This window comes from Ovis aries, chromosome 25, assembly GCF_016772045.2.
Source record: "Ovis aries strain OAR_USU_Benz2616 breed Rambouillet chromosome 25, ARS-UI_Ramb_v3.0, whole genome shotgun sequence".
In the NCBI taxonomy this organism is placed as follows: Eukaryota; Metazoa; Chordata; class Mammalia; order Artiodactyla; family Bovidae; genus Ovis; species Ovis aries.
Window position 1 is genome coordinate 7,421,679 of NC_056078.1, and position 16,583 is coordinate 7,438,261.

The window sequence follows — 16,583 nt, forward strand, 5'->3', positions numbered from 1 at the left end:
ACTAGGCACCTCTGTCCATAGCGATTCTCCAGGCAAGAATACCGGAGTGGGCTGCCATGCTCTCCTCCAGGGGGTCTTCCGAACCCAGGGATCGAACCCACGTCGCCCACACTGCAGACGGATTCTTTACCAGCTGAGCCACCAGGGAGCCCAAGAATACTGGAGTGGGTAGCCTGTCCCTTCTTCAGGGGATGTTCCCAACCCAGGAACCGCACCGGGATCTCCTGCACTGCAGGAGGATTCTTTACCAACTGAACTACCAGGGGAGCCCCTAGAGAAATGTAACTCAAATTTTAACCTGGAAACAGAAATAACAGATGACATATCTACCCTTAAAATTCCCTTTGACTTTAGAAAATGGTTTTCTAAAAGCTATTTCCACTATCTACTACTCCAGTCTGTGAATCCTGCCTCACAGCACCACAGTTTTGAGAGCTGAAAGACTAAAAGAAAATTTAGGAAATGACAACACTAAACACAGCAATTCTCCAAGTTTAACTTCAAAAAAGAATATGAAGTTGGCACATACTAAACAATCAATCATCAGGAGTTGAGATTTAAAACAATTACTCAAGGCCTCTCCATTAATTATTGTCATAACTTTCTTTGAAAAAGGAAGTAGAAAAGCATACTGCTTTAAAAAATGTGTTGTATCTTTCAGACTAAAACAGATTCAAAGCATAAAACAAATTATAGTTAAGCATTCACCTATTTTTTCAACTCTATGCTATAAATTAACACTATCCTCAACAAGCAAAGGTCTGGAAAAGCTGAATTCTAAGACAAAAGCCTGCCTTTATAAGAGTCAAATGAAAAGTAAACAACAGTAGAGAAGGCTCATTCTCTGGAAAGCCTGTGAGTCACTGACATCCTGTTCTGCTTCCAGAGGCCAAGTGTTAACTCCAGGTTTTCAGACTGGAGTTTACCAAACCCACTCACTGCTTACTGTGGAGACGACCTATCCACAAGTTAAGCATCTACCTAATACATAAGACCAACCAGAAAGCATCAGTTAATATTTCTGAGTGTATTCTATGCATGGTCTGTCTGCAATGGCATATAATTTCCATTTCCATAAAATTCCTTTGTAGCAAACAGTAAATATTAATCTCATTTTATGGAACAGCCTAAAAGGTTAAATAGATCCTGCTGAACTAAGGAGTCTGTAGTAGGCAGAATAATGGCCTCCCCCAAAATGTCTGTATCCTAATTCCCTGAATCTGTGAAACTGCTGTTAAATAGCAAGAGGGAATTAAGGTTGCAGACAGAATTAAGGTTACTAACCAACTGACATTGAAATGGGAAGATTATCCTGGATTATCTGAATGGGCCCAATGAGATCACAAGGGCCCTAATATAAGTGAAAGAGGGAGGTAGAAGCAGTGTCAAAGCCAGAGAGATTTGAAGATACTAAGCTGCTGGCTTTGAAGACAGAGGAGTGAACACAACCAACAGTATGTGTACAGCCTCCAGAGGCTTGAAAAAGCAAGGAACATTCTCCCCGAGAGACCACGGAAGGAATTCAGTTCACTGAGACCCAGTTCAGATTTCTGACATACAGAACTATAAAATAATAACTCTGTGTTGTTTTAAGCCACTAAATATTTGGCAACTTGTTATAGCAGCAATATGAAACAAATACAGCCTAAATCTGTCACCATTCTGCAGGAATTTGCTAAAGTTTGTGAACAACACAGGTAGTAGCAGTAAAATTTAGCAGTGTTGTGTTTCCTCTGTCCTGTTCAGTGCTTCAAAATTCAAGTTGTATACTCTTACATAATAGCTTCTTGACATCTTAAAAAAAAAAAAAGGTACACAGGAATTAATCCTGAATTTTAAAATATATTTAAAAAATATACCAGCAATTTACAGAACAATAGAATCAAGTCCTAACAAGTAAATAGAGGATGTTTCAGACAAGTAAACTTATAGCTTAAGGAATGTTACCAAAATTTCAGATACTTTTTCTGGGTGGGCATGAGTACGGAAAGTGTAGGACACTTTTTTAGCCTAGATAACCTTCCATGCTGTTACACGGCAGGAGAGTCCGGGTCTAAATCCACAGGTCCAAACGATCTTTAAAATTCTCTTCTGACTCTACAAGCCATAGTGTTTCAATTCAAATTACTCATGAAAATATACCCTGACAATTCATTTTTCTCCTACTTTATTTTTTTTTCTCCTACTTTAAAATATCTTCAAGCCTTGTACTATTTTCCTCTTACTTACAATTTCAAGCTAGAATAGGTTCTCCCAGAAAAACTAAGTCCACTGTAGTTCATTTTAATATATTTTCATATAATTTCGTCTACATTTAAGAGAATAGGATAAATTTCCCTAAAATATTTACTATCACAATGCAAATAAGTTTTAGCTTTAAAACGGTTCCTTTCAATGAAAGTAGGTAAATGGTTTCTAAGCTATACCTGCTATTCCATAAGCCCATCGAAAGGTCACGAGATGATAACACCTTTCTAACTCACGCATAACTAGCAGAAAGCAGCATGGTTCCGTTTACTAACAGAAGAACAGATTCGGCCATAACTTTAGTGTGCCCGTGGGCAAATCACTCAACATCTTCGCATCTGCTTCTTCAACCATAAAAAAGGAAAAATGCTGCTGACCTGCCTCAAAGGGACGTTATAAGAAATAACTAATGATTATGAAATTTTACAAATGTAATGCACCATTTAAAAACCTAACTACAGTGCTTAAAAAAAATACTTTACAAACCACATGTTCTGACTAAGCATCTGCTGGGGTCATTACCTAGAGTGGTCTGTCCCAAAGTAACCTTTCTAATAAACGCTACTAGAGATCCCAAGAACAACATTAGCTTCTTCACAAACAGGCATATAGCACGGGATGTTCCCGCACTACCTCCCACAGCTTACCTTTTAAGAGCAATCTCATGCAATCAGATTTCACTAACAGCAGCTGTAATAATAATCTATAGAGTTATGAGAGACTATCATAAATGCTACAGAGGACTGGGTCTATTCACCACCTAGTAGTACTAGATATTCAAATAAATTAATAATACCCACTGAAAGAGGAGAGCGAAAAAGTTGGCTTAAAGCTCAACATTCAGAAAACAAAGATCATGGCATCTGGTCCCATCACTTCATGGGAAATAGATGGGAAACAGCGGAAACAGTGTCAGACTTTATTTTTGGGGGCTCCAAAATCCCTGCAGATGGTGATTGCAGCCATGAAATCCTTGGAAGAAAAGTTATGACCAACCTAGATAGCATATTCAAAAGCAGAGACATTACTTTGCCGACTAAGGTCTGTCTAGTCAAGGCTATGGTTTTTCCTGTGGTCAGGTATGGATGTGAGAGTTGGACTGTGAAGAAGGCTGAGCACCAAAGAACTGATGCTTTTGAACTGTGGTGTTGGAGAAGACTCTTGAGAGTCCCTTGGACTGCAAGGAGATCCAACCGGTCCATTCTGAAGGAGATCAGCCCTGGGATTTCTTTGGAAGGAATGATGCTAAAGCTGAAACTCCAGTACTTTGGCCACCTCATGCGAAGAGTTGACTCATTGGAAAAGACTCTGATGCTGGGAGGGATTGGGGGCAGGAGAAGGGGACAACAGAGGATGAGATGGCTGGATGGCATCACGGACTTGATGGATGTGAGTCTGAGTGAACTCCGGGAGATGGTGATGGTGATGGACAGGGAGGCCTGGCGTGCTGCGATTCATGGGGTCGCAAAGAGTCGGGCACGACTGAGCGACTGAACTGAACTGAACTGAATACCTGGGCTTCCCAGGTGGCTCAACATTAAAGAATCCATCTGTCAATGCAAGAGATGCAGGTTCAGTCCCTGAATCAGGAAGACCCTCTGGAGGAGGAAATGGCAAGCCACTCCAGTATTGCTGCCTCGAAAGCCCCTTGGGCAGAGGAGACTGGCAGGCTGCAGTCCATGGGGTCACAAAGAGTTGGACACAACTGAGCAACTGAGCACGCGTGCACTGAATGTCTACTGAGTGCTGAACACCACTTAGCACGGCCTATACTTATCTGCCATTAACGTAAAGCTAAAGAAACATGGCATTGCCCTAAGTAAATCATTTGGTAGTAGAGAAAATAGCATACTGAATGCAAATAAAATCTTTCTGAGGGCATCAAAAAAGAATGATATCTATCTTTTATAAATTGATATAGAAAGATGTAAAAACAGCCACAAACAATATGCAAAGGATAAGCCCATTTTTATAAAATCAAACATATCAAAAAATATATAGGTTTATACGTGCAAGGAAAAAGTTATGGAAGAACATACTCCAAACTTTTAAATCAAGCTACCAACAGGAAGAAGGTAATGACTTTTACTATTCACTGTATACATTATCTTTCTGTAATTTTTTAACATCTACAGCAAACTGCAATTGCTTTTATACTTAAAAAAATATATTTAATCTTGCTAGGAACAGGACACATTAGTTTAGAAAAGTATTTTTCCAAATTGAGGCAAAGCAAAATTAGGTGACTTACTAAGTGTGAAGCCCTCTGACACTGAACAACTTTTTAAAACCATCATTGAACATAGGGCTGCCCTGGCAGTCAAGTGGTTAGGACTCTGCGTTTTCACTGCAGGAGGCCTGGGTTCAATCCTAGGACCGGGAACTAAGATGCCACAAGCCAAGGGGCCCAGACAAGAAAAAAAGAAATCACTGAACAACTTTCAACAAGGATATTCAGGTTAAAAAAAAAAAAAAAAGAAATGGGGCCTTGGATGAGATACACTCAGCAAGATAAAACTGAAAATATAAAAAGCTAAAATTTTTTAAAGCTTCCGAATAGGTATAAGCCAAGCTGCCTCATTTAAACTCTGGGAGCAATAGTAGCTCTTTGTCATTGAGCCTGTTCAGTTTTCCTTTTAGTCTCTGGGGTAGAGACAGACTCAGGCTTGGCAGGGCCCCAGGCCTCGTACACCCCACCCCCACAGCGCGCCGCGCCAGAGCAGCTTCAGGTGACTAACCGCCACATCCGAACAGAGATCAGATCAGACCATGAGAAGAAAAAGGACTTTTCCCTATATAAGCAAGGCTGGATGTGGATGCTCGCTTAGAAAATGAACATCTCCAGTGGCTCACCTAATCCAACACAAAACCTCTAGGCTTGGAAGTAAAATTTACTTTTCCCTTCAAAGAATCCCATCTAGACAAGCCAGCAGCAAATTAGAAGAAAGGGCAAGTATTTACTGAGAAGATTCTGCATCAGGAAGGGCTAGAATAAATAAAGGTCTGAATGGGGGCAGAGTTCTTAGAATAAAGAAATCTGGTTTTCACCTTCCCTTGAACAGTCTTTTTAAGGATTTCACAAAGACAGTAATAACAGGCTTCAATCTTAATCACAAAACTGTAACTTCTTCCCCCAACTTCCAAATCAAACTTTAAGTTAAAAGAGACTAGAGTCACTATATCACCCCCAAAGCATTTCAACTCATAAGCATTTACACATTCTTTCCATGAATTAACAATAATAGCTTCAATTTATGGAGTAGATCGTGTCATTACACTTAGTCACCCCTAACAACCCCATGAGGTAAGCGCTACCACCATTCCTCATAAGACAAGGACACCAGCCTTCCTAGAAAGTTAAAGAAAACTGCCCACAACTTGGCAAGCGTGAGAGTCCCAATTTAATCCCAAGCAGTCTCAATGAAAGAATCCTCACTCTACCCATTTATAAAAGAAGTGACAGCTTTTACCAGAATAATGCAGCTACCACGTACTGACTACTCAGAACATGTACAGTTTAAGTTAAATGTTATTTCATTTAATACTTACACAACCTTGTCAGGTAACTATCAATATTACTATCCCACTTTGCAAGAAAATGAATCTGATGTTTACTTTCACTTCAAAAATAAACAACTTTCCCCAAACTTCAACAGCCAGAACACAGAAAGACAGCCCTGGGAACAAGACCTCTCTCTTTCCAAGCCATATGCTCTTAATCACTAAGCTACACTATTTACTGGGCACTTTTAACTAAAAAAAGATGGTTTTTATAGTCATTTTCAAGTATAACTTTCACTATCAGTATAAGGTAAGTCTTTTCTTTAAATGCCATTTGGTCTAAGATTTGATGATTTATAATGTTCATTTCTGTTATTAAAGAAAATGATAGAAATTAGTGTGACTTTACGTGAAACTTACTAAACAGTTACCAATGACATTCTTCTAAGCAAGTATGCCCTGCAAGATTATCAAATTAGGAGACAGCAGTCCACTGTTCGTCAAAACCTTGACATAGGACTTTAAATATCCTATAGTTAGTTAAGTCACACTGCCAAAAACCCATCTATAAATTAGGGGAAAAAATGGCTTAAATAAGAAAAGTCTACATAAAGTATCTATCTCACTGTCCCATACAGACTGTTTTCTGACACATTTCAATAGTAAAAGACTATGTACAAATAATTATTCTCTCAAGTGATAGCTAAATTTATAACTTAAAAGTGATCCATTACTTTCTGTAAAGATTTTCTTCCTTCAAATGATAATAATCACCCCAAAGAATCAACCTCTCTACCACCAGACTGCCAGCACCAATGTTAAGCTGGAAAGATACACCAGGCAGAGTAATATAGAATTGTATCTTTATCTTCAACTGTCCTAATGCTCAGTACATCTAGTTATTCACAGTTAGATATTATCCTCAGAATAAGCCAAGTGTTGTTTTAAAACTTTCTTTTCTGCCTCTTTTATTTTGTCCCTTAGTCCTATCAACCAACCTAAAACATGACTGTTAGTATGTGAGGTGAAGAGGAAGTTGGCTTCTCTGTCTCTGTGAACTGACCCTAGTAGATTTGTCTTTTATCTTCTGCTAAATTGTTTACATACTTCTTTAAACTCACTTTTCCTCCCCAAACTTGAATGCTGTCTCCAATTTTAGTATGAAAATTATCAGATTTCTAGAAACACATTATCTTCCATGGGAAATGTGAACATCAAGATTTCCTGCACTCCTCAATTTTTATAACAAAAGCTCTCTCTTAAAATTAAACATACTAATTAGCAGTTTAAGAGGTAACAAATACACTGACTTATTTTCATGTAAAGTAATAAATGAAAATATTTCAGTCATCTTGGGAACAAAAGCTTGTTATTTACAGCTCATGTTTCATTTAATGTCCACTAGGTATTAACAAGTCCCCAAAGTTTCTTTCCTTTTTCTTTCTTTTTCTGAAAGAAACAGACTTTTCAGTATTTTCTTTTGTCTTCTGTATTCAAAATAAGCTACAAGCTAAAAAGCTCTGCACTGAAGTGTCAATAAAAAATTTTAAGTGATTCTACTTGCAATATATGCCCTATCAAAATCCACACCTTCTAGAATCTGCAATATTTAAATATCGCAAAGATTTTGGCCCTTTCTGACCCACAGAGGACTGTGGCTGTCATCTTACACAGAATACTGGTGCATGCTTTGCATGAATGCAGCAACATCCTTGTCCTGTGACACCCAAATGAAGGTGCCACCAGTCCTGGTTTGTACAACTCGTCCAAAATGAAAGGCTGCAATGTTTTTAAATACTTGTAACTAAAAACCTAATCGAGTTGACTCTTAAGCAACACTGGCGGGGGGACTGGAGGGACAGCTGAAAATCCTGGTGTAACTTTACAGTCTGCGTTCTGTATCTGCAGACCCACATTCTTGGATTCGGCTACCCATGCATTGTGTAGTGTGACTGTGTATCTGCTGAAAACACTTCTTGTATAAGTGGACCCAAGCAGTTCAAACCCATGTTATTCAAGGATCCACTGTATAGCATATCCATATTTTGAGTTTTTAGTCATATTTCACCAAGCAATACACCAGTTGGCAATTTTCACAAATGTAAAATATATTTTATGAATGTATTCAATATAAATGTTTATTTCCAAAAATTAGGCAGCCCTAATTTCCTCATAAAATCCCAGCTTTCCAGTTATTCATCCACAACATCTTGGTCCCCTCCTTGACTTTCCTCTACATTCAACCTGACAAGAACTCTTTTCGGCTCTATCTTCAAACCACACCTAGAAGCTGACCGTTCCACACCTCCCTCATTGGGCAGCCGCCATCCTTTGTGACTACAGCTTTTTAACTGGTCGGTTTCCATCTTGTAGACTTGCCCACAGCCTGTTTTTAACACAGCAGTTAGTGATCCTTTAAAAACGTAAGGAAAATCGGCCACTCTGTAATGAGAGCATCATTCTGTTCAAAACGCACAACTGCTCCCTATTTCTATCAGAGTGAAAGTTAAAATCCTTAAAAAGGCCTTCAGGTGATCGGCTCTGATGTGCTCCATCCCGGGCGTGCAGTCCTCTTTGCCTGCCTGACCCCGTCCACTTCTGATCTCCTCCCTTCCTTCATCCGCTCCAGCTACCCTAGCCTCTGTGCAGGTCACCGAACACGTCCAGCTGCCTTGGAGGCCACATGACTAACTCCCTTACGTCCTTTTCTCAAGTATTTGCACAAACGTCTTCTCGATAAACCCTACTTGACCACCTTACTTCATGCTACAACCTATCCACCTCATATTCCCTGTCCTCCTTACCAAGCTCCCCTTTTATTTCTCTACTACTGACCACCCAACAAATTAGATAATTGATTTATTATGTCTATTCTTACTTGTCTGCCCCTCACCTCATCTTAAAAGGTAAGATGCACAGGGCCAGGACTTTCTACCTGTTTTGTTCACTGGATATATCCTAAATGGCTAGATTGGAGACTAGCACGCAAGGATTCAATAAATGTTGAGTGAAACGTTGAGTGGCCAACTCTTCAGTGGCCACTTTCTACAACACGGAACACTCAGCTCTCAATAGGGTTACCAGAGGTGGCATCACTACTCTGTAAGGTCCACTCCTAAGAACCCCCAAAATGGAAAATGTATGTTCACACTAAAGCCTGAAACAAATGTTAACAGCAACATTATTCACAATAGGCAAAAGTAGAAATAAATGAACCAACAAAATGTGGTATATCCAAGGAAATGGAATATTATTCAGCAATTAAAAGGAATGAAATATTGACATAGGCCTCAGAATGAATGAATCCTGAGAATATTATGATAGGTGAAAGAAGTCAGACACAAAAGGTCACGTATTATATGATTCCATTGCTAGAAAATGTCAAGAACAGGCAAATTAACCTTAGAGACAGGAAGTAGATTAGTGATTGCCAGAGGAAGGGTAGAGGGAAGGGAGAACAAAGAGTGACTACTAGTGGACAACAGGCCTCTCTGGGTGGGGAAGATGAAAATGCTCCAGAGTTAGACAGCAGTGACGGAAACAGCCTGTGGAAAGTACTGAATTGTGTACTTTAAAAGGATGAACTGCGGGACTTCCCTGGTGGTCCAGGGGTTAAGACTCTGCATTACCAGAGCAGGGGGCCTGGGTTCAATCCCTGGTCCAGGACTAGATATCGCACGCCACAACTGAAGACCCTGCAATGCTGCAACTGAGACCTGGCATAACAAAATTTATAAATAAATACCTTTTTAAGGGGTGAATTTTACCTCATTCCCTAAAATTCAAAGGCAAAACAAAATAACAGGAGGGACTGCTCAGTTCAATGTTCACTGCCCACTAACAATGGAAGGCTGAGAGTTGGGAGCGTCAATACTCTGGCCACCTGGTGCAGAGCCCAATCACTGGAGAAGACCTGATGCTGAGGAAGACTGAGGGCAGGAAGAGAACAGCTGACAGAGGAGGAGACAGCTGGATGGCATCGCCGACTCGATGGACACGAGTTTCAGCAAACTCTGGGAGACAGCGAAGGATAGGGAAGCCTGGTGCTCCAGTCATAGGGGTGCAAAGAGCAGGACACAACTGAGCGACTGAACAGCAACAAAGAGTTGGGAACGGCTTCTTGGCTGTACTCAGTTCCAAGAAATCTATCCACCAACAAATCACAGCAGAAAGATTTTTTTAAAGGGACTGGGGATGGGAGGGTTAGTCATCTATAAACAGCAGTAAGCAGAAACCTCATACTCAATTCACTACACTCCTATATCCCCACCTTCAATACAACCGTTTCCCACACCTGGTCTACCTCCACCCCTCACCAAACTGACTTGCAGCTCGCCTCCCTACTTCCACCCGACTCCCCCGCAGCTGACCCCTTCTCAGTCACTTCATTCTCTGGCTTGAGACTTTTCAGTGACTTCCCAGCACACTCAGACTTTAAGTCCTTACCATGACCTACATGGCCCTACTTTGCTCTGGCCCTTGTGAGCTCTCAAGCCTCATCTCCTCCCGCTTCAGCCCTAAAGGACACCTTCCTGCTCCTTAAACATTTCAAGATCAAACATCTAACCTAAAGTCACACTCTCGGTCACTCTACCCTTTTATCCTGATTCTGCTTCATCCCCCTTCATAGAACTTACCACTTTCTTCTTTTGGTTTAGTGTCTATCCACCCTAATACAGTCGACCCTTGAACAACACAAAGATTAGGGGCCCTACTCTCCCCATGCAATGGAAAATCAATGTATAACTTCAGACTCCCCCCACATTTAACCACTAATAGTTCGATGTTAACCAAAAGCCTTACCAATAACATACAAAGTCGATAAACATATTTTGTATATGTATTTTACACTGTATTCTTACAATAAAGTAAGCCAGAGAAAAGAAAATATTATTAAGATCATAAGAAAGAGGAAATACATTTACACTACATATACCTGTATTTACTTCCCCGGTGGCTCAGATGGTAAAGCGTCCGCCTACAATGCTGGAGACCTGGATTTGAACCCTGGGATGGGAAGATCTCCTGGAGAAGGAAATGGCAACCCACTCCAGTATTCTTGCCTGGAGAATCCCATGGACGGAGGAGCTTGGTGGGCTACAGGGTCGCAAAGAGTCGGACACGACTGAGCGACTTCACTATCACTATCCCTATATTTACCAAAAACCCATGCACAAGTGCAGGCTGAGCGTCAACTGTGAAGCCCACAAGGGTTAAGAATTCTCATTTTGTTTACTGCTGTGTCCTCAATACCTACAGTCGCATCTAGTACAAACAAGGCATGCGGTATCTCTTCGTGACTGAATTTACAAGGCAAGCTAGCAAAAACACATTCTTCTGTGAAATATCTACCACATTTTTAAAAATTACAATAAGCAACGGATTAGAAATGTGGACAGGAAACAAGTCAGTGTTTTTCAAAATTATTCATCAAAAAGATCACAAGTTTATAGCACAAAATACATTTGCCATATTATGGGTCCAACTACCCTGAAATACCATAAATATTAACTATGAGGTTAACATTCACACTGGATTAACCAAGCCTCCGATTTTTCTTCATTCTACCTGTTCCCTTACTCTTATATCTTAATTAGTTAAGTCCACTTGGATGCGGACCCCCTACAGGTCCCTTGAATACTCAAAACCTTATTCATGTTTACTCCAGTCACAGCATAGTTCAAAATAAAATAACATCTATCTCATACTTCAAGACAGAAACCTCCATCTTCCTTCTACCCGAGGGTGAGTTGCTAGTCCTCAATTTTACTTCCTGGATATTTCAGATCTATTCCCTCTGGTTCTACTCCCATGGAATTAGCTCCTTATTCACTTCTTACTTTGATTTATCACCTGGAACTAAGTCTCCCATGAGTCAGCTCCTTATTCACTTCTCACTTGGACTTATCACCTGGAATTTCCAGATTTTCCATTCAGATTTCCCTTTAGATACTTCACTACAATACTCCAAAGTGATCTCTCTCTAGCATAAGCCCAGTATCCTTACATGTAGTGGGTCCATGTAGCTTTGCACAACTTTTTCGGCTCTGACTTATTTTCATCTCCCGACACTGCCCTCCTATTCCCACCCCCAATGCATCACACTGTATGTCAACCTCAGCCACACTGAACTACTTACAGTTTCCAGATACATCATCCTGCTTTTTTCCTTTATTTTCCAGTATGTTTGTTCCCTCTCTGAAACACTCTTTTCTACTCCTCTTACCTAGAGAAAGCTTTAACTTTCAGCTTAGATGCCAAGTCTACCAGAGAACTTTCCGTGGCTCTCTGCTTTAGATGTCCTCTTCTGTCCTCCCATTGCACTAATCACAAATACTACGCAGCAAAAAATATTTGTATAATTCAATATGTACCATTTGTTTCATTTTTCTGTCTTCAACTAAATTATGAGCTCCTTGAGAACAGGACTGATGTTATTTACCTTCATGTTACACTCCCTGACACATGGAAGGGGTTGTTGTTAAGTGAAAGATTTATAAAATGGGGAGAGAGAAAAGAAGGACAAGTGATGAGAGGAAGGAAGGAAAAAAAAACAGAGGAAGGAAAGGTAGAAGGGAAAGAGGGAGGGAGAGAAAGGAAAGGAGAAGGGTGGAGTGGGGAGAGAGGGGCTGAGAACACTCACACAAACAAAGGATATTTCAATAGGCATGTGCAATCAATCCATTATTTTTATGTGGTCTCAGACAGTGATTACTGAGGAGTGAATGGTACATCTGAAAAAGCCCATCTCCCCAGATCCTAAGCACAACCATCTGAATCACTTATCCCCTAAAGATTCTGAAGTGTCTACTCTATTCCATATCCACTTGAAAATTTACTGCAGTGTAATGAGAAATGTTAATAACATGCATGATATAAAAGCAAAAAAAAAAAGGAATTTAGAAAAAAGCACAAAATGTAACTGACATAATTAAGTCTTAGAATTATTTACAGACTTCAATAATCTATCATTTCCTCACAATGTGCTATCAATGACACTGAAAGGTTTATCGTAAGTATGAAAAGTGAACCCGACATAACGCCAACGTCATGATCTATGTTAAAGCACAAAACCGTTTTTACGTTATAGCCATATTTCTCAAAAACACACCGAGCAGGACCACGAGATATGGTAAAGGGGCTTTATTTATTTAAATAAATTCTTAAAGGCAGTACTACAGGAAAATCGCTTCTAAAACATACAACATTTAAAATGATATGTATATTTTTCCTTGCCTTGGGACTCTAAAGCAACCACCAAAAAAGTGTATTCCTACACACTTTTTCAGTCCCCTCAATACACTGTCACTTAATAAACTTTACTGTGACTAGGAAGACAAGTAATATGAACTTAAAAGTTTGCTACAAAGTACGAATTTCTTTGGTAGATCTGACAATTGGCCTAAATCTACAATAGAGACTGGGAACACACAAAAGAGAAAATCTAAAGTCTAATATAATCAATACTACATACTTTTTGAATTACAATTTTGTTAAAGCAAATACCAACCATGGGCAGCCTCTCAACTTTTTAAGTTGAAAGAAATAAACTAAGTTTTTAGCACTTATGATTACTAGTAGATTCCCAAAGAGAGGACTTACTGTACTGATAAAAACGTAAGTTCTTCTTGTATAAAATTAGAAGATTATTTTAACAATTCTTTCTTTTTAACATTACTAGTAACTTTTTGTTTAAAAGCAGTAATAACAGAAATGCTGAATCTTTAAAATGAGTTCTAAAATAACAATAAAAATTGCATTTGCCTAATACTATGAAACTTTCAAGCTGAAGTTTCCAACATACTTTCATTTTTCAAAAAGGTTTAAAAAAAAAAAAAGAAAATGAAAGGAAGAGAGAAAAAGGAAATCTAAAAGACCTTCAACTTACATTTCCTTTAACCAAAAATTAGCATAGTACCCTAGATGTGCCAGGCACTCCACTGGAAACTTTGACAGATTACAACATTCATTCCAAACTAACTCCTGTATTATTCACCCTATAAACTTAAATCATTCAACCCAACACTTTTCTATAGAAATTGCTGTCCAATGCCAAAGAAGATATTTTTTTCTAAAAAATTTACTTGTCACTGTTTCACACAGGTCAGACAGAAGGTGACGGAGCTAGCATTTTTAGCATGATTAACAAAAGGGATTCATTTCTGAAACATCACTGATTGTTTTTTTATTTACATGAAAGTGAAATAGTAATTCATCAGATTTAAACTGTTTCATGTAGGAGTTTATAGCACCTCAAACTCAAAAACAAAACAACCTAAAAAAAGACTGAATTTAACTACTTTGTATAGCTGATAAATATTTAAGTAGTCACAGCTTTCATTTTCTACCATGAGCATGTACTCCAAATTTTAACTTGGAATTAAAAATTATTTTTAAATAATTCAAAGGACTGTCAAAAGTAGTTGGAATTTACATTTTAACATACTAACTGTTGCATTTCTATCCCTGTGAAAACCCTCTACTCTTTTCAAGCTCTTCTGAGTTTGTAATGGATGAAAAATACCTGCTAGTCTCTAAGTTCCAGTAGTTGAATCTAAACATTTCAGATATCTAAAGCTTTTCATCCTAAAGTGGGTTAAAAAAATATGGCAGCATTCAATCACATATTCTCTAAAGTGAAAAAACAACCTGTACTAAGTTTATGACTATAATTTCTTCAACCATTTAAGCAAACCATACTCTTTTAGACAATATCCTCCATTCAGTTAACATGTTTACATTTAAAAGGAACCTGGCAATCGGTTTTATCACAATGCAATACAGCATCTGATAATTTATAGACCTAATGGATCAGCAGAGGAAAACACACCATATAATCCTAAATCCCCGGAAATACAAGGAACAACTAACTGCTGTCTCTGAATTATGTAAAGATCACCAACATTCTCTTCAAAAAATCTTTCAATTAAGATTATATTTAATTCTCCTAAGCAAGGAGGTCTTCGGTTAAAAATTGACAATACTGTTCACACAATAAATGAGATGTTCTTTCATCAGTGTAACCGATAGAACCACAATACAGTTCAGTTTCTAGAATCAGATTACTTGACCTGCTTTTAAAACACTTAAATTCACGCAGCTATTTCTCTCATTCCCCGAAAAGAGAGAGGTTCTATAAGGAAAAATCATCCTCAGCGAGATATCCTATAACCGGCTCCAACTCCACAGCAAAGCCCACCGATATCCACACCAGCTGACCCTCGTCGTCTCCGGGGACGAGCTCGGGCGCCAAGCCACCACACACACCTTCCTCAGCAAAACTCGTTGGGGCCCCCTACCCGAACTCAATCAAAGCCCCCACTTCCTAGATTCTCTGGCCCCCAGGCTCGTCTTCTGGAGATCTTACCTTCATGATGATCCTGGGGCCGCGATCTCCCCGAAAATACCAGATTCACCTGCACCTGGAGAAGAAACAAAAGACACCCCGTCAACATCACGGGCACCCCTCTGCACTGGCGGAGGCGGAGGGACTCCAGCGAAGCCTGCACGCCGAAAAGGAGCTCAAGGAGGCGTCAGCCCCCAAACCACCAAACGCCGATCCAGGGTCCCCCTCTGGCCCCGCCATCCTCGCAAACCTGGCCACCTACACAGCTCGACAGCTTCCCGTCCCCATTGTCGGGACCCGACGGAGTTTCCCGTCTCCGACAATGACGCCATTTCTGTCAGAGAAGAAACTCACAACAAGCCTGGGGGCCGGCGCGGGGCCGGCCGCCCTCCTGCCCGAGGGCCTCCGCGCCGTTCCGGCAGCTCCCCCTCGAAAGGGCCGCGCACCCCAAGTCCAAGCGGGCGCAAGCCGGGCCTGGGGGAGCACAGCAGGGGCGACGGACGGGCCGGGCGGGCCGCGAGCTGCACCGACCAGCCGCAGAGCCTCAGCCCACGTCCCGCTCCGAGATGGACACCCGACAAGTGGGAGCGGGATCCGAGGGGACAGCGAGAGCGCCGAGGGGGCCAGGAGGCGGCAGAGCTCCCCCACCGACCCGGGCCCCCCACCGCGGCCGAGGGACGCTAAAGCGCTGAGTGTGCGGCCGCCAGGCTGGGGGGCGACTCGGACTCGGCAACTGCGGGGGGCGGGGGAGCTGCACGGAGGCCGAGGCCCCGAATTTCCGTGCCCGGGGAGACCACCAAAGCGACCTTCCCCGGGTCCTCGGCCGGGCCCAGTGACTCCCTTAATGACCCCCTTACGAGACCGCGAAAGCCTCAGAAAATGTCCCTACCTTCCTCGGAGGCGAGCTCCGACTCTGGCACGTCCAGAGTCCCCTCCCCTGCTCCCCCCCAAAACCAGCAGGCCCGGGGGAGAGATGGGGGAAGAAGGGCGGCGGGTCCAGCGGTTGCTGAGGCTGAAGCTCCGGCTCCTCCTCCTCCCGCGGCGGCGACTGGTACCTTTGTTTGGCGGCCGCTCGGGCTCCCTCGCTGGGGGGAGGGGGGACGACGAAAAATCTCTCCTGGACTGGAGGTCTGGGCCCCCAATCGCGCTGCCCTCCACAGGACGGCGGCGACAGACCCTCTGCGACTCCCTCCGAGCAAAAGTCCAGGCGGTGGCCGTGGCAGCGGCAAGCTTAAGCTGAAGAGTCTCCCTCCGCTCCGGCGCCCGAGCTCCTCACTCCGGACTCGACTGACGGGCAAACATCGCTTCCCCCCCCACCCCAAGTGCCCCCCTTCCCTCCTTTCTCCCCTCCCCTAGACTTTTTTCCCCTCCCCTACCTCTTTCCCGGATGGCTTCTTAGACGACCTCGGATTGGTTAGGCTTCTTTAGAACCCGCCTATACCCTGTTCCTATTGGTCCCCGCGATACAAACAACGACGCCATTTTCCCA

The 16,583-nt window shown here is 41.6% G+C and overlaps 1 protein-coding gene across 12 annotated transcripts in view; it reads right to left on the reverse strand.

Annotated features, from left to right (window-relative positions):
* The window catches only part of ARID4B (AT-rich interaction domain 4B), a 139,360-nt gene extending 122,960 nt beyond the window's left edge, over window positions 1–16,400 (reverse strand). For 8 of the 12 annotated variants that reach the window (XM_027962317.2, XM_060406723.1, XM_027962314.2 and 5 more), the window contains exons 1-2: window positions 15,984–16,400; window positions 15,116–15,170 (exon numbers count right to left, since the gene is read on the reverse strand). In XM_027962317.2, coding sequence (XP_027818118.1) covers window positions 15,116–15,121 — 6 coding nt within the window. In that variant the 5' untranslated portion in view covers window positions 15,122–15,170; window positions 15,984–16,400. The remainder of the gene's footprint in view (window positions 1–15,115; window positions 15,171–15,983) is intronic. The other 4 variants (XM_060406727.1, XM_060406724.1, XM_060406722.1 and 1 more) reach the window with 1 other exon arrangement.
* Window positions 16,401–16,583: the final 183 nt, after the last annotated feature.